At 51.2% G+C, this 20382-nt stretch overlaps 4 protein-coding genes across 4 annotated transcripts; 1 reads left to right on the top strand and 3 right to left on the bottom strand.

The window, feature by feature from the left end:
• Window positions 1-1086: 1086 nt before the first annotated feature.
• On the top strand, window positions 1087-1703 carry THITE_2126759 (uncharacterized protein; the record flags this gene model as incomplete). Its single annotated transcript, XM_003650698.1, has 2 exons — window positions 1087-1583; window positions 1655-1703. 2 exons carry the CDS (start codon window positions 1087-1089, stop codon window positions 1701-1703), a joined length of 546 nt encoding a protein of 181 aa, XP_003650746.1.
• Window positions 1704-1842: 139 nt separating this feature from the next.
• Window positions 1843-3371, bottom strand: THITE_2110546 (uncharacterized protein). The gene has a single exon (XM_003650699.1). The coding sequence runs from the start codon at window positions 3238-3240 to the stop codon at window positions 2080-2082; it is 1161 nt and encodes a 386-aa protein (XP_003650747.1). The 5' UTR covers window positions 3241-3371; the 3' UTR covers window positions 1843-2079.
• Window positions 3372-3743: 372 nt separating this feature from the next.
• THITE_48064 (uncharacterized protein) lies at window positions 3744-4365 on the bottom strand (the record flags this gene model as incomplete). The annotated part of the gene is made up of 2 exons (XM_003650700.1): window positions 3744-4106; window positions 4198-4365. 2 exons carry the CDS (start codon window positions 4363-4365, stop codon window positions 3744-3746), a joined length of 531 nt encoding a protein of 176 aa, XP_003650748.1.
• Window positions 4366-6377: 2012 nt separating this feature from the next.
• THITE_123781 (uncharacterized protein) lies at window positions 6378-12445 on the bottom strand (the record flags this gene model as incomplete). Its single annotated transcript, XM_003650701.1, has 4 exons — window positions 6378-6663; window positions 6973-10179; window positions 10273-11102; window positions 11930-12445. 4 exons carry the CDS (start codon window positions 12443-12445, stop codon window positions 6378-6380), a joined length of 4839 nt encoding a protein of 1612 aa, XP_003650749.1.
• Between the last annotated feature and the right edge of the window lie 7937 nt (window positions 12446-20382).

A 20382-nucleotide genomic window follows, 5' to 3' on the forward strand; every position in this document is an offset into this window, starting at 1 on the left:
GGAAGGCCGTTTCCGAGGCCTCGTAAAAGTCCTTTGACTGGACTCCTCGTGATTGATTTTCTGAACCGTGTTACACCAAGTTGATCACTCAAAATCCGTCGCTTTCCGAGTCTTCGTTGCCTTGCCACTTGTATCTCCGACTCGTCTGCGAGCACGTTTGCTTCGTTGCTTATGTCTCCATATGCAGGATAACCTGGAGGAAGACCAGGCACTAATTGTAATCTGTACCCAGAGCACAAACACACAACATAGAGACACACCCTCCCACAACAAACACAAGAGTAAAAGCAAGGACAAACAAAGGGCAAGACGCAAACCCGAAAATGAACCGTCAAGAGAACACCATCGCCGTAGGACCAACCCGAACCAAGAGAAGAATGACCAACTTTTCCAGCGCACCACGCCCGAGAGAGAAAGACCTGAAGAACCCTCTCTGGCCGCCGGCTTTTCCAGTCCAGCCCAGGTCATGAAAATGACACCAGCCATTGACAGGCCCATGGTGAGGTCACCACGCCACATTCCCCGGCCCCCAACTCTATTGCTAGGTAATTAGTCAAACAAGTGAGGTGAGCTTGTCCTGCGCGCCAGCCAGCCAGCCCACACTTTTCGTTGTCTAGGCACCTCCCAGAGATGCCACAAGCAAGTTCCCGGTCCAGCGGGAGTCTGTGAGATGATGCAATGTCTGGAGGAAGTGACTATGCAAACTGATCTGATGGGCCATGAAGCGGGCTCGAGGTTGATATGGATTGTGCCTGCACATACGTTAATACCCAGAATGGCAGTTTATACGAACCTGGCCGCGTGTTTTATACTCGCATGAGATCATCACCGATGAGGGCTGAGCCGCTAAAAGCGAGCGATGCAGCAAGGACACCGAGCGGGCCAATCTGGGGTCCACTTCTCCGCACGTTGTTTGAGTGTATGGATTACCCGCACCGCTTTCGGCCTCGACATTCACCCCCGTTCCAATCCTCAACAAAACACGCTCACCTCAACACCATCCAAACCCCTGCACCCTTAGCCAGACCCGAACAAAAAGCAATCAATAAAAGTGGAAAAGGGCAGAAAAGACGGAAAAGAATAAAAATGCCGGGCTCCTCCCTCTGGCTCGTCCCCCCACCAACCCACCCCCTCCACGACATCCTCACCACCCTCATCACCCGCACCCTGCCCGCCCGCTTCCCACTCGAAACATCCTCCTCGCCCGCCGTGGCGCCGCACTTCTTTGCGCCACACGTCACACTCACAAGCGAGATCGCGCCGGCGCAGTACAACGACAACGGCGGGCCGCAGGCGTGGTTGGACTCGCTGCCATTCCCTTCTTCTTCTTCTTCTTCTTCTTCTTCTTCTGATGGGGCGGAAGGGGAAGGAGAAGGAGGGAGCGGGAGCAGTTGTCGGGCGAGGATTCGGTTTGAGCGGGTGGTCAGCCAGGACGTGTTTTTCCGGCGGTGTTTTGTCAGGGTTGGGTGGGACGAGGGGGTGAGGGTGCTGGCGGGGATCGCGAGGGCGAAGGGGGTGCTGGGAGAGGAGGTGGAGGTGCTGCCCGGTGGGCGGGTGAGGTTGCAGGAGGGGACGGAGAGGTGGTGGGTTATACTCAACCGCTGAACCCCGTGAACGCTGGTCTGGGCTGACGGTTCGCTTGTCTTGTCTTTAGGTTGAGTGAGTGGCGAGAAGCGTACGGGCCGCACCTCAGCCTGATGTAGTAAGTTTCTTGGTCTCGGGTGAACCCCCGCGCGGTGCGAAAGTTGGGCTGACACGGCACAGCGGGGACGTGCCCATTACGGACGAGACGTTGAAGGAGGTGACGCGGGTGGTGCAGGAGGCCGGCGTCGTGCTGTCAGAAGAAACGCCAGCAGGCACCGACGCGGGCGGCAGATGGGACGGATGGGACGGCGGCGTGATCTGGCTCGTGCCGACGGACAAGCCCATCGCGGAATGGAAGCCGATTGCCACGCGGCAGCTGTGAGCCGCGAAGAGAAATGACTTGGTGGGGACACAGTGTTTTCAATAGTGCCATTTTTGAATTTACAGCACGCGTACGTTGCGCCTGAGCCATGACATGACATGGCAGAGCTCAGCCTAATTCGGCAATGCCTGGTTCAGTCGCATATATTCCAACTTCTGCGCCAGCTCGCCTTCGGCACCCCGCCACGTCCGGCCCTTGAGGTGCCTCAAGCACAGCCGCTTGCCCTCGCCGGGATAGAACAACCAGCAGGCCCACTCCCTCCACCGGCCGTCCTTCATCTCGGCCCGCGCGCGGTGGCCGACCGTGTCCTCGATGAAGGCGCCCCGCGGCACGGCGGCGCGCTTGGGGAACACCTGGGCGAGGTAGTGCGCCGTCTCGGCCACGTGCGGCTTGTCGTGCCAGAAGAAGAGCGGCGTGAGCGGGATCTTGGCGGGCCGCCACCGCCCGTCCTCGGGCGCGGCGACCGTGAAGTCCTGCTTGTGCAGGTAGGTCAGGGCGCGCAGGGCGGGGAACTGCATGACGTGGTCGGACCTGGCGTACTCGACCATGCGGACGGAGGGGAAGCAGACGTATTTGATGGGGACTTTGACCGCCGCCAGACCGTCTTGGTCCTCCCCAGCGACGTCGGGCTGCGAGTGCTGCTGCATGAGCGCGAGCAGCGGCCCGAGAGGGATCTCCGAGACGAGGGTCCAGTCGTGCTGCTGGATCCACACGTACGGCGTCCGGGTCAGCCGGAGAGCCGAGCGCACGGCGAGACCGAAGCCGAGGCGCTGCGAGGGCTCGACGAAGACGACGCGCCCGTCGCGCGTCCGGGTGATGGCGAGCGGCACCGCGTTCGTCTGCTGCGCGTAGGCGGTGGAGCCGAACTCGGCCTCGCCGTGCTCCGCCAGTAGGTCCTGCTCGCGCTGATCGTGACCGCCGGGCGCGTATTCGCGCAGGATGAGGCGCTTCGCGTTCTCCTTGTACTCGGCATACTTGGCGGCGCCCTCGGCCGTCACGTGGCCCTTTTTGAGGCGCGCAGTCGAGCTGACGTGGTCGTACGTGTCGAGCACCAGGATCACTCTGCAGGCGGTGAGCTCCGGGCAGTGCTCGCGGAAGGAGGCCAGGATTTGCGACAGCAGCTCTGTCGACGGCGCGGAGGGGGTTGGCGACGTGGTGATGATGAGGGTGAGGAGGTCGGCCTCGGTCGCTGCTGCTGCTGCATCGCCAACACGGGCACCGATACTCCTGGCAACGGCACCGTGCGGGCCCTCCCCGGCGTCGTCAACCGTCATGTCGCCGCAGCACCCGAGCAGGTTGCGCACCGCTCGCGCTCGCTCGGCGGAAGCCCCACGCAAGGGGCGCGGAGACGCAGGCCGGTGGTCAATCGCCCGAAGGTAAAGGTTGATGTCGTCTCATGGTTGGCTAGGTTGTCGCCGATGAGAAAGGTGCGAAATCAAATGCAGCAAAGGCCCATACAGTATGCATTTCGTGTCCACGTACTGTCTCAATCAAGCCTTTGTTGGTCGGGAAATCAACATCGAACAAGCAAAGCCACCATGTTAAAACAGTTCGCGCCCACAGTTGATTACCGTTGACATCACCAGGGCTGCACCTCGCAATTGCCATTACTTTTGAAGTACAATTGAAACGCTGTAGCTAGTTATCTTCCACTCTCTATAGACGCTTTAACTACAGGCATCGCTCGTCCCGACGTGGAGGCAAAATCAATTCAACCCAATCTGGAAACCGGCGCAGTATAGCATCACGGGGGGGGGGAAAAAAAAAAGAAGGGCCGTCAAAACGACACCGCGCCAGCGCTCTTCCTCCGCTGCTCCGCCTGCGCCGCCGTCCGCCAGCGGCGCCACTCCGACCACAGCGCCGTGAGCATCCAGATGGCCCACATGGCGGCGGCCGCCGCGACGTAGGCCGTCTTGACCTTGCTCGACGCGTGCGCGATCCACAGGCCGAGGGCGCCGTTGACGATGCCCAGCGTGATGGCGAGGCGGCCGTTGAACATGTGCAGGTGCGACCAGATCTGCCGCCGCTGCAGCTTCTTGAATTTGGCGTGGTGGATGAGGCCCAGCGGCGGCTGCAGGAGCAGGCACGCCGCCACGACGAGGCCGATGATGGGGTGGTAGTTGACCGAGGGCTCTTTGAACTGATTATTTAGGTAGTCAGTCGGGTCAGCATCGCAAAGTGTCTTGTCTTGTTGATTGAGATGAATGATGACGGGATAGCTTGGCACCCACCAGATCCAACCCGCTCGCCTGCACCTCCTGCACCAGGTGGATGCCGAGTCCGACGCACGCGAGGAGAATGACAAGGCCCATGAGCTGCGTCAGCGCATGCATCCAGAGGGCGAGCCGGCCGTGGAGGATGCGCATCAGGATCGACCCGCTCGGGAACAGCGCGACCATGGCGATGGCGCCCAGGATGCCGTGGATCGCCCGCGTCCGCGTCGCCTCGGCGACATCGAAGTTGAAGCCGCCCGGGAAATTGCCGAAGTTGGGTCCGAACCCAGAAGAACCCGTGCCAGAGCCCGAGCCCGAGCCCGAGCCCGACCCCGGGCCAAACCCAGAGGACGATCCGGTCCCCCCGCCGACGAATGGCCCGGGTGCCGAGCCGGCATCCACGGTCGCGGCTGCGCCAAGTCCCGATGCCGCGGTGGAACTGAAAAAGTAGCCCGGGCCGGTGTTGATTCCAGGGAAGTCAGACCTGGGCCCGGAACCGAAAGCGCCGTCGTACGATGAATTCCCACTCTCAGGGAAGCCGGGAGCAAACTGTTGTGCCCAGGCCTTGATTGCCGACGCTGCCATCAGTAAGAGACGACCGCTTTGCTGATTCAAATGATACTCAGATGCCCGACGATGGGAATGGAAGAGTTGGACTTACCCAAAATGGCCAGCAGCAGCTCATTTAAGATGGCCATAATTATTTTGAAAGAGTACCTTAGTTATTCTTTCTGTGTGCCGCCGACGGAAGAATGACATGGGGAAGGTCTAACAGGCCAAAACGATGCGAAACCGTGCCACTTGCCACCTCTTTATGCCCTATGATGAGCGCAACAACCAATCCCGCGCCATGCATGCGTCGAGCTTGCATCACACAAAGCCTCGAAATGCTGTACTGCTTCGGACTAGCGATGGGGTATCCGCGGCCGCTGTGCACCTGCGTGCCTTCCGTCGACTTTAGAGTCCCCACCATCCACTGGGCAGGCTCTGACGCCAGGGGCTACCTTCTCACCCCAATCTTTCCATATTCCATGGTGTTTGGTTCCTAGCCGTAGGGGTCCTTCCCAGGAGCCTCTCCTGGCCCTGCCAAAGTGCGGAGCCGGCTTCCGTGCCGTGCAGTTGCTGCTGCGGGCTCCCGGCTGGGGGCGCGCCATGTTGGTGAGACCGAGACCTGAACCGTTGATCGACATGAAGAATCACCAGCCACATGTGCTATCGTCCCTGTCGTGCTCCTTCCTGTGTTCTTCGAACCATAGATTAGAGGCACTTCCGCCTCCTTTGAGAGACTGCCATGATGAGTATCCAATCAAGAGGGAGCATGCCCGTACAGTGTGGCTTGTGACTATGAGTCTTTGACAGATCACGACTCTCAACAGTTATCATGCCCCCTGTGGCAAATTCTCCAACACTGGCGGCACTTGGACCATACAAGACACTTGACTGTGCCACGCCCCAGTAAGTGGTGAAGCGAAGCTTGAAAGGGCCGAGGTCGATGCGATCGCCATCCGCAACCTACTGTAGCCGACGACCACCTGAGCTATATAGCTAGGAGAGAGGAAAAAAAAAAAAAAAAAAAAAAAAAAAAAAAAAAAAAAAAAAAAAAAAAAAAAAAACTAACCCTAACCCTAACCGTTAACCCGACCCAACCATTAACCCTAACCCTAACCACTAACCCGGGTGGTCGAACCGGCTCGCAGTGGTCGAACTGGTCGAACCGGCTCGCAGTGGTCGAACTGGTCGAACCGGCTCGCAGTGGTCGAACTGGTCGAACCGGCTCGCAGTGGTCGAACCGGCTCGCAGTGGTTGAACCGGCTCGCAGTGGCTAAGCTACACCGCCACACCCCACCATGACGTCAACACCGCCCTCGACAGACGCCTACTACACCGCATTTTCGAAATACGTTAAGCGGCCGTTGATGATCCCATATCTCCCGCAAGCCGACAACGAAGTCAGTACTTAAATATCACTATTCTACATCGATTCAGGATTGACACTGTGAGGAGACATAGCTAAAAGGGGGAAAGTTGGAGAAAACATTGGGGACATCTCCACCGCCAAGACACGGCACACCTATGGCATCCAATCGCTCCTCAGAAAACTCTGGAGGATTTGCCTGGTAAATGAACCGAAGCCTCCTTCCTCGCTTCCTCTGTGTACACAGTACACATTCGAAAGGCATCGTCATTGAAGCTTCGCTTCAATCAGCATAATCCAACCCCCCTTGGACAACCGCAACGTCGCCATTCTTGGCGAACACGACGTCCCCGTAGCTGGTGACCGCCCCTATTGGAGAGCGGGTTCCGGCAAACCAATCGTACGGCACAAAGAAATGCCTCGTGTACGAAGTGAAGGCGGCCTCCTCCGTCTCCAGTCCGTACAAGTCGATCGAGCACACCCAGGAGCGATCGTCGAGGAAGACCAGCTTGCTGCGCCTGGCAGCACCCTGGCGGTGAAAGATGCCAACAACATGCGCGATGTGGCCCCTGATGTTTCCTAGCCGTCTTAGGGAGACGATGCCCCCGCTGCCTTGCGGTTGTGCCGGGATGGTATCAGCTACTGCCGACGTGCTCTCTCGAGCTCCGGCAGCCTGGGCGCCCTCGGCCACGGCCTCTGGAACCACCGCTCCACAGTCCAAAACAAACACGTCCCTTGTCCCGGCTGACCCTCTCGCATCCGTCATGTCGAGCAGATAATCACTTCCCGAGCGGACGGATGGGAACACTCCCTTGACGGTGAGCCCGGCCAGACTGTGCTCTTCCAACGAAACGGAGATGACTTCAGAGAGGTCCCACCAGCGATGTATGTGCACTGTCTGCTCCTTAAAGCAAACAACGTGGGCTTCTGAGCGCGGGTGCTGCAACCACCTCCGTGTTGGGTAGTCGTTATACGTGACCGAGAACTCTTCTTCTCCGCCGTTGAGATTCCACATGTGGTCGGATTTTTGGGTGGATATGAGAAGTCTTTCTCCATGCGTCTCAGGCAACACGTTCTGGATAGTGCTGCCGCTACCCACGTGAACATTCAGGATGCACGCCGAAGCAACCCAGGTTTTGCCTTCAGCCCGCGTCACCTTCTCCAGAGACCAGACAAGAACGCGGTTAGAGAGACAGGTCGAGATGACCGTATGTTTCCCTGGTAGCCATTGTAGAGTGTGCACCGTAGTTTTGTGGGAGTACAGCTGAGCGATGTGGTCTCCGCTGTTGGTGTCGTAGAGTGAGACCGAGCCGTCGTCTTTACCGCACAGAATGCCTTCCTTAGCAGGCATCAATGTCATCGCCGTGATTTTCGTCGTTCGCTTCGGGGCGGTGGATTCCCCGGCCGTGCTCGATGTATCCACGCTCAGGGCGTCGTCAAGGGTTGCTCCCGTGAGCAAAACAGGGGGCATCCAGATGTTGCACTGGGATCCCCTCAGGTCGGCGAGGTTTACCCCGTCGCGACTGAACGCAAGCTTTTTCACCAGAAGGTCAGAAGTCCTGACTTTGTACAGCACCCTCAGCGTGTCGAATTCGAAGATTTGTATGATGCCCTTCGCTCCGGCCCCAGCAAGGAAGCGCCCGTCGGGACTTGCTGCTAGCGTATGACAGCTGACTCGTTGCTTCTCGATCTCTCTGTCGGCAAAGGGATCAATGATGACAAGTTCCCCGTCAAGGTAAGATGCTGCGAGAAGCTCAATCCTGGGGTTAGGATTGAAGAGGAGAGCCACGATCGGGTGCGTGGACGTCGAGCCGGAAGGCAGCTTTTTACCACAGCTGCCGTAGTATGCGTTCTGTTCGAGGTCCCAAATAGTGATTGGCTTTCCGCTGTAAGCAACAGCCATCATGCGGTGGGAGGTGGCTATTGAAAGGGCGGCAGGCGCAATGCTCGGCGGGGGGGACCCGTCATCCGGGCCGTGTCGCCAAGGCCTCTTGGCCTGTTCGGCTGCCTCATGATCCAGGTCCCAGCAATGAAATTCATTCTGATTCGAGGCTGCCATCAAGAGGTTGTCGTAGAACACCAGCCCGATGCACCTCTGCGGGGAACCTAGGCGATGCAGCTGCTGGCCCGTTCGGAAGTTCCAGACGTGAAGAGTTCTAAGCCCGCAGGATGCCAGCATGTCCGAGTGTTCTCGAAATTGCAAGTGCAATACTGCTTCCCCGTGGCTCAGAGTGCGGTATTCTTGGCAGGATAGCAGGTGGTAGAGGACAACCTGACCGCCTCGCAGACCCACAGCGAGGAACTCTTCACCATAGCAGAGGGCGCTGGTTTGCCGTGCCCCAAAGTCGAGACATGATAACCGGTCGTCCCACGAAAAGGCAGGAAGTCCGGTGACGGACAGTCTTTTCCCTTGTCCCCCTATCGCGTGGATCGCCGAGTCTGGGGGACAGAATGCTGGAATGCGCGAGTAGATAGAGGACGGCGAAGCAACGAGTGCGTCAGCAAACTTGGCCGCCACCCTTTTGAGGTCTACGGACCATGCTCGGACTGCTTGATTGTCTGGTCTGAGCGGTGATCTCTCGACCATGCAGAGACTCGCATAGGTTCTCAAATCCTCGGCGGTGCGAATCATTAATCCAAGCTTCCGGGTCTCGGCAGCAATCTGGATCCAGGTCAAGATATTGAGTTTGAGAAACTCGTCGACAAGAGCCAAAGCATGGTCTGCCGTCGGATCCGCCCTGACGAGATGAGATGAGAAGGTCTCGCAGGAGTAAGTAAGAAACTCGTTCCTCTGGATCGGCTGTGGCGGGTGACGCAACTGTCTCCCCTCCATCCTCGGTGGCTTCAGCTCGGGTCCAGTTAGGTACTCGAGGCACACCCTCGCAATCCGCGTATGTGCTTCGGCGCTCCGAATCGCGAATTCGGAATTGAGAGACTCGTTGAGGAGGAATTCCCGTGCAGTATCGTGAACCATCTGAACCCTGTCACTCGAGTCGATCGTGACAAGCTGACCGCATAGAGTCCTGATAATCTCACCCAACCTGGGGAACTTGTCCTTCAGGTCGATCTCTAATGCGCATTCGAGTCCTCTCACCGTCAACGGCCGCACCACACAAGTGACCCAGGTGAGAATCGCCTTAGCTAACACCTTCCCCCTTGCCGCGGCGGCCATGGTATCGAGAGCACGGCGGTACAAGTGATCCATCCCTCGTGGTACCTCATTTATGACGCGCTTGATTTCTTCCTCACTGAATGCTGTAGAGAGCTCATCAAGTACCAGCACAGTCCAGAGAAATGACCCTTTGGATTTTTCAATGATCCTCTTTTCCAGCACTCCGCGACTCTCTTTGCTGTCATTGAAGAACGATTGGCATCTTTCGGCGACAATGCGTTCAATGTCTGGCAGGGTGTCCTCTGCTGAGATGTGTCCCTGTATGTGCTGAAAAGGCCCAAGACTGGCAAAGAGACGACAAATCTCCGGCGTTTCACGGCTGGTAATGAAGATTTGAAGTCGGGCGCTGGTGCCGACTTCGGATAACATCGAGTCCAGAAAAGGTGCGAAGTTTGTGCATTCATCCAGTGCATCAATCACCCAGCAGTGGGGGATAGTTGCTCGCTTGAGGATGTTGGATGAGAAGAGAGTCCTCCAGAGGTTTCTTTCATTGTCGTGATCAAGCAAGCCGCGGTCATCCTTGAGCTGGCAGAGCGCATCCTGTATACCAGGATCGACTGAGGCCATCTGGAAAGCTAGCGATCGAAGGCAAGCGCTCAGACGAGATTTGGACCTGTCACTGTGTTTGAAGAGATAACAGCTGCAGGATACGCCTGACTGCTTGACGTCGTCAACAACGAAACCTGCGAGCACGGATTTGCCGGTGCCAGGCTTTCCATCGACCCACAAGACGGCGGGAGAATCATTTCGGCCAGCTTTCCAGTCGGCATAATATCGCTTCTTCAAGATCCAGGCGCAAGTTCCTTGGGCTCGGACATCTTGGACCGCGAGCAAGTCCTCGTCTGGCCGACCGGTTACGCCGAGGTAGGATGCAAGCCTTTGGATCGAATCCCGCTGAGAGATGACCCTTGCCCTGGCATCTGGAGATCCATGTCAGTCTTTGAGCGTTGGCTGCAGGCCAAACAGAGACAGCGCCATTTTACCTGAAGTTGCAATTCTGTTCAACGTGGACACAAGAGAATTCCGTATTATGATGTAGTTCTGGTCGAAAGGATTGTGGAACTTGCAGATCGATCGGTGATCCGCATTCATGGGCATCTGCTTCTCCTCCCGATACCCGAGGGTGGCGGCCTCAGGGTCGACGATGAGGGTCCTCAGCCCCCTCACCCTCAGCTTTCGCGTCTCGTAGAAAGACCACAACTCCAAGGGTGCCGAGTAATGGCGGAACTCTTCATTGATAGACTGAAGGGCGGCGGAGCCACGGATCAGACTGGTGACATAGGCAGGAGCTGAAGAGGTCACTTTCAGAATGTTCTTAAGTAGTCTTGTCTCGTCTGAGCCACGATGTGGTGTCCCGAGGAAGTACATCGCACGGACACGGTCCGCAAGGGCCTTGTTCTCGTGGTGGGCAAGCATGTAAGCCTTTTTGATGACCAAACCACCCATGCTGTGGCCGATGAGGATTAACGCGGTGTTGCTGTTGGCGAAGTGAAGCGACGTCGATAGCTCGCACAGCAGCGACTTGCCAATTTGATGAATGTTGAGACAGCTATCGTTGCCCTTGGTCCAGTTCGAGGCATAACCGAAGCTATGGATTCTTGCGTTCTTGAAGGCGGGATCCTTGGGAAGCCATTCGCGCGGCCAGTAGTGGTTGATGGAATCGGTCATGCTCCATGTTCTTCGCGAGCCGCCTCCAGGACCATGAACGAAGACCAAGTCGAATAGCGGCTCGGATGGAGCATGAAGAAGGTTTAATCCGAGAGGCCCCCTTGCGTCCGCCAAGCCATCATCAACGACATTGCTCGTTCTGCTCAACCGCTCGCCTCCGGCAGTGTCCTTGTTGTCTTTTTTCTTGTGCCGAAAGCTAAAGTTTCTGATGGACTGTGATCGTGGTTGTTAGGACAAGACAGGACCCAAATAAGGCCAACCATTCCCTAAATCGTGATGCCCAGCGGTTGTGATGCGGGGTTGCGGGGTTGCAATGGAATAATCGGAAGGGGGAGAAACTTAACTCACCATGGTGATAATGCGATGTGACTCTTATGCCCTGGTCCTGTCCGGCGGCTACCTATCTGGAAGACGACGGAGCTCTCTCCAGGCGTCCGTCCTTGACTCCTATGGAAGAAGCCCCCTAACCTGGCCTACAGGGAGTATATCTGTTGGGTGTCCAGTGTACTGTACTGTACCCGACCTTCCCGACGAACGTTCGTTTTGGGGGTGTGGGGGGGGGGGGGGGGGGCCACTCACACGACAACTCCACGTCTCTGCTTGTGGGGCGAGATCAGGCACTCAAGGGCTTCTCTGCCCCTAGGCAAACCTGGGTTCGGGCCGTGCCTTCCCAACGGGCAAATAAGGTTGGGGAGGGATTTTGACAAGGTCTGCTGCGTGCACGCGATGCCATTGGCGATCATCTTGCCTGCACCTAATCCTGCCCCCACTTGCGGTTACGCCGTCCCCGATCCCCGCTCCCCAGATCGCCCGGAGACAGAAGATCGTGAAGTACATCCATCCGTGCCTGCCCGTACAAGGAGGTGCAGTCATGTGTGAGGAAACGGTGGAGAGGACAACGGCCTGCTGGAGAAACCGAGTCTAACTGAGAATAGCGCTTCACCTTCTTGCCAAAGGAAGCGGCTTTCTCATTTATCATGACCAGCAAAAGTCACGTCCAGGATGAGAGCCCGCAGGTCTGGGTCGTCATCCAACACGACCACCTTAATCCCGGCATCCTCGAGGCGTTTGATCCCCTCGTTCCGCTTGATGAACGTGTCAGGCTCCCGGATACCGACGTAAACAACTTTGATGGCATCGCCCAGGCCCAGGATCCGCTCGACGCAAGTCCGATTCCCGCTCAGCCTCTCATTGCACGGCTCCATGGTCGTGTAGAGCACCGTGTTCTGCGGAAGGACCTTGGCAATGTCGAAGTCGTGAATGCCATATCGGTCGGCGATCTTGATGAAGCAGCAGTGCTCAGCATGCGTCGAGCCCGGATCGCCTGGTCGATCCCGCGGCAGCTCCTCCGAGTAGCCCGTCGATAGAATTTCGTTCTTGTCGGCGTCCACAAGCACCGCGCCGACGCAGAACTTGGAGGGCGACGGCGGCGACAGCCGTGCCTGCTCGACCGCATACCTCATGTACGCCTTGTGATCGCCTGGCGCGATGGTGGTTGGGTGGGACGCCATCTTCGCTGTGGAGGATCGAGAATGGATGGAGCTAGGGCATGCATGAACCTTTAATCTCTGTCGCTTCCTGTTGATCGCGGTGAGTTACCTCGATCAGAGTGTGGGGTTCGGAGAAGTGATCAAGATTGCGCATGTGGGGCATGAATGGACATACCACCTGAAGCAACTGGCAGAAATCGGGTGTATTGCTGAATTAGTTACTGTGCATTAGCACAGTACTGTGAAGATGCGTAGGGACATAACGACCTCGACGTCTTGCAGCTAGAAAAATCTTTCAAATTGTTGGAACCCACACAATAGCGAAGTGGTGCAAAACCTCCAAACCAACCCAGCCTTCACCACGCAGGAGTAAGGATATGAGGTATGCCCGAAAGGTACACCGTGCCCCTCTGGCCAGACGTAGCCGAAGTGATTCAATAAGTGCGGGGAGTGTCTTCTCAGCAGGTAGACGGATGGCTCTCAGATGGTCCTGGTGGTGACCCTGGTGCGCACTATCTCTGCGGCGTCAGCTCAATGGCTCTAGGCCCCTACATTTGGGCAGACGGAGAATCAACGAGTGGAAGGGCTTAACAGCACTGAATGGTTAGGCAAATAGTGCTTGATCAAGCTGTTTTTAAAGAAAAAGAAGACCTTGACGGTCTTGACGACGATGATGGTATAGGTATGAGAAGACTCCTCCTGATGAGCCGCAGCCCCTTATTTACACTACATATAATCATGGAGCTTGGCCCTTGAAAACGAACGCAACGATTCAAAACGCAAGAAACACAGGGCTCCCATGTCTCCGCCCAGAGGCTGTCACCGCATTGTCGCTTCCAAACACCAGGCGAAAGTGGGTCCAGGTGCCTGCAACACACCCCCAATTTGAACAACAACAGTAGCCAACAGTGGGCAACCATCGCCATCGAATTTGAAGCTGTAGATACTGCAAAAAACGGCCCAAATGGCCATTTTCTGGTGTTTCCGAGTGCCTGTTGATGTTTTGATACTTCCTTTTTAGGCATCTCCTCTGTTGCATACGTCGGAGGCGCTACACGTACTGCGCGGGCGAGCAACGCCCACAACAACGCCCACAACAACGCCCACAACAACGCCCACCACAACATAGGCATAGAACCGCTTGAATCACTGTATTGGGCACGAATTCGAAGCTCTTGATGCATTTGGCAATATCCTGATGATGGCGTATTGTTTGGATACTTCCTTTTTTAGCATTTCCTTCCTGTATCGCGGGCATCACTGGCACCGCGGCATTATGGCTGTATCTGTCACGTCAGGGGTAAGGGGCTCAGAGCTTGGCATAGCGCACTGGCCATGGCTTCCCCACTCCTGGATGTATATATACCACGCTCTGTTCAGTCTTTAGCTCTCCTTTGTACTGGAACAACGCACTCTCTCTTTGCATTCCGATGCTCTACTACGATCCTACCGTTGTATCCACACCTCGTAGCTCGCTGTAGCGTGTCAGTTATAAGCCTAGGCGCTCTATAATTGCACGTAGCTAGTAACCTATAGTAAGCTCTCTCTCTCTCTCTCCTTTTCTTACACTCTGTACCTCAATATAACGATTACCGAGAGTAGCTCAACCATTACACTCCAGTCCTATATAGATTGGACTAAGTAGTTCATAGAGCTTAAGCTCGTAGCTATAAGCAATAGTATCTAGGACGAATACGATCTAGATGCTCTCGACGAGCCTTAGGATAAGCGACCGAAAGTTCCTTCGGAGGATAAGGTAGTCGAAGAGCTTTGTAAGAAGCGCACCAAGGAATTGGGTGTCCTTATAGGCCAAGCCCTAGCTCCTACTAAACAAGAGGTTGCTACTAAGCTCGAAGCTATATATAAGGAATACCTTGTGCTTATAGCTATCTAGAAGAGTAGGATAAAGTTATATTCGTTTATCCTCTAGTGGATTATACACTCTATTCACCGACCTCTGCTCAACGTTGTATATATCGTTATTTCGAACACTAGACTTAGTAGTCCCTAAGCTCTTATTTATAAGCTCTATAAATAGCTTACGCCTTTCGATACTTTCGTTGAAGATTTAGCCGTTCGACAATATATAATAGTACTGTAAAAGGTGTATAGAGCAGGTGTCAACCTACGTAAGTGGTACCACTCTTAGAACAAGGCGTACCTATATATAAAGAGCTTCGATATCCCCAAAGTAGTTGGACCTAGAGCATTTAAACACCTTATCGAGGTGGTCGGTCACCGGATCGCCTTAGACTAGGCTCGTCACTAGCTCTCCGAGATCGAGGTACTCAAGGCCTAGGGGCGCCTAATTCCTACTCTTAAAGAGCTAGGCGCTCGCCTTAGTATTCAGATCGACAATACCGCTACTAAGGGGCTCGATTACAGCGTATTTACCTCTTTAGGAGCAGCTTAAGGCAATGGTTCTACGGATAGTATAGGCTTTTATAGCTCGAGGCTCTACTTATACCTCTATAAGGCTAATAGCAAGTATAGGTAGAAGCTAGTAGAGTACTAGTTTCTCTAGACGGTAATCACTAGGGTAGAGAAGGGCCGCTATAAGCTCTTAGAAGTATAGATTACCGAGATTAGAGAGCGCTTTAACGAACTAAAGTGGAATTCCCTTTAGGAAAGCCTCTAAAAGCAGTATAGCTCTAGCTCTATAGAGTAGGGGAACTCCGAGTTAGCTTCTCCTAACAAGGTCGTCTACACTGTTATCGACCTAAGCCTCTTAGGTAAAGGAGCTTACTATTCGTTTATATTCTCGACTACTATTACCTACTAGCTTTCTTAGAGTACTCTCCTCGACAACTATACTACTTTGTATATCGTCAACGATAAGAAGCTCCTAGTTCTTAGTACCTTTATACTATTAGGAGACGGTGACTATATAGAAGTAAGTACTACCACTTTTCCTATTTCGGGAAAAGGAGAGTATATTATAAAAGGAGTGTTGAATAGAGAGTAGGGGAAAGGAACTATAGACCTCTATTTAAAGAACGTCGCTATAATAGAGGGCTTTTATACCAACATTGTATCAGAGACTACTCTATATATAGCTAGTATCTAGTATTTAGGTCTAGACTACTCTCTATAGTATAGAACGCTTAAAAAAAGTATAAAGGTCAAGTAGTTGATTTATAAGTTTAATATAGTTTTCTTCGAATCGAAGAACCTTTCCTCTTACTTTTATATTCTCCAACCTTTATAGAGCTTTATAGGCCTAGTGACAATGAATATAGTTGTTTATAAGGATAATGCGAGGTTATATACATTATACGCGCCTTAAGAGAGAGAAGATATTAAGGAGCTTTAGTATAAGAGATCTAGACATCTAGGTTAAAGAGCTCTTTAGGCATTAGCGTAGAGCGCGAAGAACGTTAAGATCTAAGGAATATCGACGATCGAATATAAGGTATACGCTTTATTGTACACTAGAGAGTACAATACGCTTTATAAAATAGAGCATTGCGCTTTATAGCTATTCTAGTATATTTCCTAGGACCTCTTCTTATTTCCTTTTAGGTTTAATAGATCCTAGTACCTCCTTATAATTAAGGACAAATTCAGTGGACGGATCTAGGCTTTTATACTCTTTAACAAAGGTCAAACTGAGCTCTTCAACACTATTAGAGCTTTTGAATGCTAGGTCAAACGGCAATAGGGACTCAACGTCTATAAGATTCACTAGGACAACAATATAGGAGTCATTATACCGGAAGATCACTAATTAACAACTTACTAGCTTTAGGTATACAACAAAGGTATCGACTTAGAGCTCGCACCAATATATATACTATAGCTAAATAAAGCGTTAAAGCGTATAGGATAAGTCTTATAGTTGAAGAGTATAAAAATACTTATTGATATAAACTTGCCTACGAAGCTCTAGCTAAAGGGTATAAAGGTAGTAGCCTTCTTATATACTATCTTGCCTAGCTATGCTCATAGTCTTCGGAGCTCTAACGAGGTACTCTACTCCTAGTTTAAGAATTACTTTCGTTAGTAGGAACCAACCTTCTACTAAGCGCTAACGACGGATCTACGCCCTAACTAGTCTAGGATCTTCGTATATAGCTATAGAGTATACCCCTTGGATAAGGAGTATAAAGCTAGGCATTAGAAGAGAGAATTTAAAGTGTAGCTATATAGGCGAATCGGGTACCTAATTAGGTATAGAGCATCCAACATTTACTATATCTAGGTGCCTAAGCTCAACAAGGTTATTGTAACGAGGAACGTAACGTTCAACAAGAGGACCTTTTACCGTCTAGGTAAGGAAGAGCTTCTAGCTTACGAAGTTACTATTGTTAAGGATATAGCAAAGCACCTAGACGAGGGGGTTAAAGAGATCTAGGACGCTAAGTCGATTCTTCGAACGCTCTACGAACTCAAGTACAAAGGACTAACGCTAAAGTCTATTACTATTATAGTTCCTAAGCGTAAAAGTATATTACTAGGTCAAGACTCAGGGGTAGGAGAAGTGTAGGCGTAGGGTAGACTCTTAACCCCTAAGATGTTATTAGAACTATAGGCTTAGCTATAGAAAGAGCTTATAAATAGAAGTGATAATAGAAACAGGGGTCTAGTCGATAATTCTAGTACTCTTCTAGAGACTAGTGGAGTATCTAGGGACCTTGGGCTAGCAGTGGCCGTCCTACAAGGCGCTGCCCCTAGGAGCGAACGTAAGGCTTCTCCGCTTATAGAGCACCTAGCTCTATAAAGCGAATATAAGGCTTCTCCGTCTATAGAGCACCTAGCTCTACAAAGCGAATATAAGGCTTCTCTGCCTATAGAGCACCTAGCTCTGTAAAGCGACTATAAGGCATCTCCGCCTATAGAGCCTCTAGCTCTATAAAGTAAGGAAGAGGATATGTTCTATAATACGGTGGAATATATAGCGGAGTAGGAAGCTTAGCCTATAAGGTATAAAGCTCTATAAACGTAACCTTCGACTAATAAACTAGCACTAAGTGTACTAAAACCGCGATATAAACCTAAGAAGCCTCTTATATCTACGAGAAGGAATATACGAATTTAGAAGCCTTCTATGAAAGCGCGTGAGAATATAGCTCTGAGTATAGCTTTGGAGTATATATACATTTTCTTCATTGGGTCGTTGGAAATATAGGAGAACCTAGGGTTGAGGTTCTAGACTAATCACCTAGATCCTACTCCCTAGGAAGCCTACGATAGTAACGAGACGCTTTTCTCTATATCTTAGGAGGGTATTGAGACGCTCTTCTTAAAGTTGTTTCAAACCTTATATATAGTATTTGCTACTACTGTTGGCTAGATGCTAACGATATGTTATAACATCGAGCTCCCCCCTCTCCCAAAGAGCTAGAGAGACTTAGAGAACTACGAGTATAGGAAGGAGTTCAAGGTAGCTATATATAAGGAGATCCGTAATTTGACAAGTAAAGGAACGTAGCGAGAGATCAAGCGAGAGTATACGAAAACGTAGCCTCTGCCCTTGAAATAGGTGTTCGACTATAAGCTTAATAAGGATAACAACCTTAAGAAGTATAAGGCATATATCTATATACGAGGCGATCTATAAGACACTACTAATATCGTAAATATATATATAGCTACCCTCGCTATACGCTCTTTTCGCACTGTTATAGCGCTTATAGCGCACTTCGACCTCGAAGTGAAGTAGTTCGATGTTAAGTAGGCGTTCCTAAATGTAAGAAGGCTAGACGTAGAGCAGGTGACTTATAAGCTTCTAGACAGATTTAAGAAACTAAGGATCTGTATAGAGCTTTTGAAGGCTCTCTATAGGCTAAAGGACTCACTGCTCTTATAGTACAATGAGTTCTGCGGTACTCTCAAAGAGCTTAGTTTACAACCCTTTGTAGAAGAACCTTGCCTGTTCCTCGACCCTAAGAAGAAGATAATCCTTATCTTCTATATCGACGACTTCTTAGTAGTTTACTATCGAGATAACGCTATAGCCGTAGAGCGTATTATAAAGGGCATTAAGGCGAAGTACAAAGTATATAAGTAGGGCGATATCGAGCACTTCCTTGGGATTAGGGTTATCTATAATTATAGAGTATATAAGATCTAGCTCGTATACGACTAGTATATTGAGAAGATTGTAAAGAAGTATAGTCTCTTCGATATTATAAACGCTCTAGCTATCCCTCTTCTTACTAAGGAGCTTCGTAAGTTCGAAGGAGAGGCGTCCCCTAAATAGGTTAAACTGTACTAAGAGCTTATAGGCTCGATCCTCTACTCTGTAGTTATAATCCGACTAGACGTTACGTTTATAGCTATAAAGCTCTCCTAGTTTCTAACAAATCTAGGACTAGAGCACATCAAAGCGGCGAAACGAGTTATTTAGTATCTATATACTATATACTTCTTTAATATATAGTACAGGGGTAAGAGCATTTACTAGGTACTCTAGATTATATTCGATATATCGTATAGCGATAATCTAGATATACAACGCTTTTTATAGAGCTATATTATAATGCTCTTTAGAGGGTTGATCTTCTAGAAGGCTATACAATAGGATACTGTCACTATATCTTCTACCAAGGCGGAGTTGAAAGCTCTGTCGCTTACCGTAGCTAAGACAATCGCCCTAAAGCGCTTGTTTAAGGACCTTGCGTTTAAGATTAGAGAGCCTTAGAGGATCTTCTATAATAATCAGTAAACAATTCGGCTTATAGTAGAAGAGTATACAAAGATCAATACTCGTCTACGCTATATAGATATTTATAATATATAGCTTTACTAGGAGTATTAGAACAAGTAGTTCGATATGCTCTACCTCCCTACTACGTAGATGCCTATAGATGGTTTAACGAAATAGCTTTTAAAGTAGAAGTTCGAGCACTTCTATACTCTATTGAACCTTTAAGATATACGTTAAGCAAGAAAAGAGTAGGAGAGTCAACTATCTTCTTTATAAAGACTATCTACTGCTACTGTTCTATACTCTCGCCCTATATATTCTAGCGATTGATAAGCTCTATTATCGCTACCTTTCTCCGAAGCCGAAGGATCCTCGCCTATATCTCTAATCGCTCTATTAGCTCTATTGTCTATACAACGACTTGCTCTAGTTCTCGGTTATCAACCAATTTATCGCTCTCCACCTATTTAGAGAGCACCTTCTACGTCTTACTCTCTGTCAACGCCGTAGGCGTAAAACCAAGGGGGTTATCTAGGGCTCTACCCTAGGCGGCTATAGGGACCTCCTACGCCTACTACTAAGGCTACTCCTCTACTGGCTCTGCTATATCTATATCCTTCTACTCTCCTTCCTCCTCGATCTTTTAGAGATCGTTCAAAAGTGTATAAAGCGTAGGACGAATCTTCTTTGTAGCCTATATAGTGTTAGATAGGGGGTATAGAGTAGTAGATAATAGAGACTTACCTTTTGGTCAAAGTCGTTGATAGCTATAGTTAGAGCTTGTACCTTCTCTATAGTAGTAGGTAAGATCGGTTTATAGCTATGGTTGAAGCGTTTACAATGCTAGTAGCGTATACTACGGCTATTATAGTTATAGTAGGTTCTATTATAGGAGCCTACGAGAGCAGCATATATATAGCCTAGGTATAGGATCTTATACTCTATAGTCATTTATAGTATATAATTGGGAGGTGTATTAGGGCGATATAGCAATAGGCTAGAAGGAAGAGCGTATAACTCACTCGACTAGGGGACCGCGACGCTAGTTGGAAAAAGGCGTAGCAGGCTCTTTGGAAGCGGTATACAGGGTGGTAGGTTCTACCACAAGCTCTTCGGCACTATCACCCTCCTCTAAAGGGGTAGACGAAGGTATAGGCAATTCGTCTAAGAAGATATCGAAGTATAGAGGTATAGTAGTCTTATATACTCTAGAGAGCTAGGAATAGTAGTGGTAGTGGCTACCGTATATATAAACAAGAGGATATATATAGGAAGAAGGAAGCTTAAGCTCCTATAGGTAGGAATTTAT

The sequence above is a fragment of the Thermothielavioides terrestris genome, chromosome 1 (genome assembly GCF_000226115.1).
Source record: "Thermothielavioides terrestris NRRL 8126 chromosome 1, complete sequence".
Lineage (NCBI taxonomy): Eukaryota > Fungi > Ascomycota > Sordariomycetes > Sordariales > Chaetomiaceae > Thermothielavioides > Thermothielavioides terrestris.

Excerpts from the sequence above, each read along its gene's own strand:
- THITE_2110546 (XM_003650699.1), bottom strand. The coding sequence starts at position 3,240 with ATGACGGTTGACGACGCCGGGGAGGGCCCGCACGGTGCCGTTGCCAGG.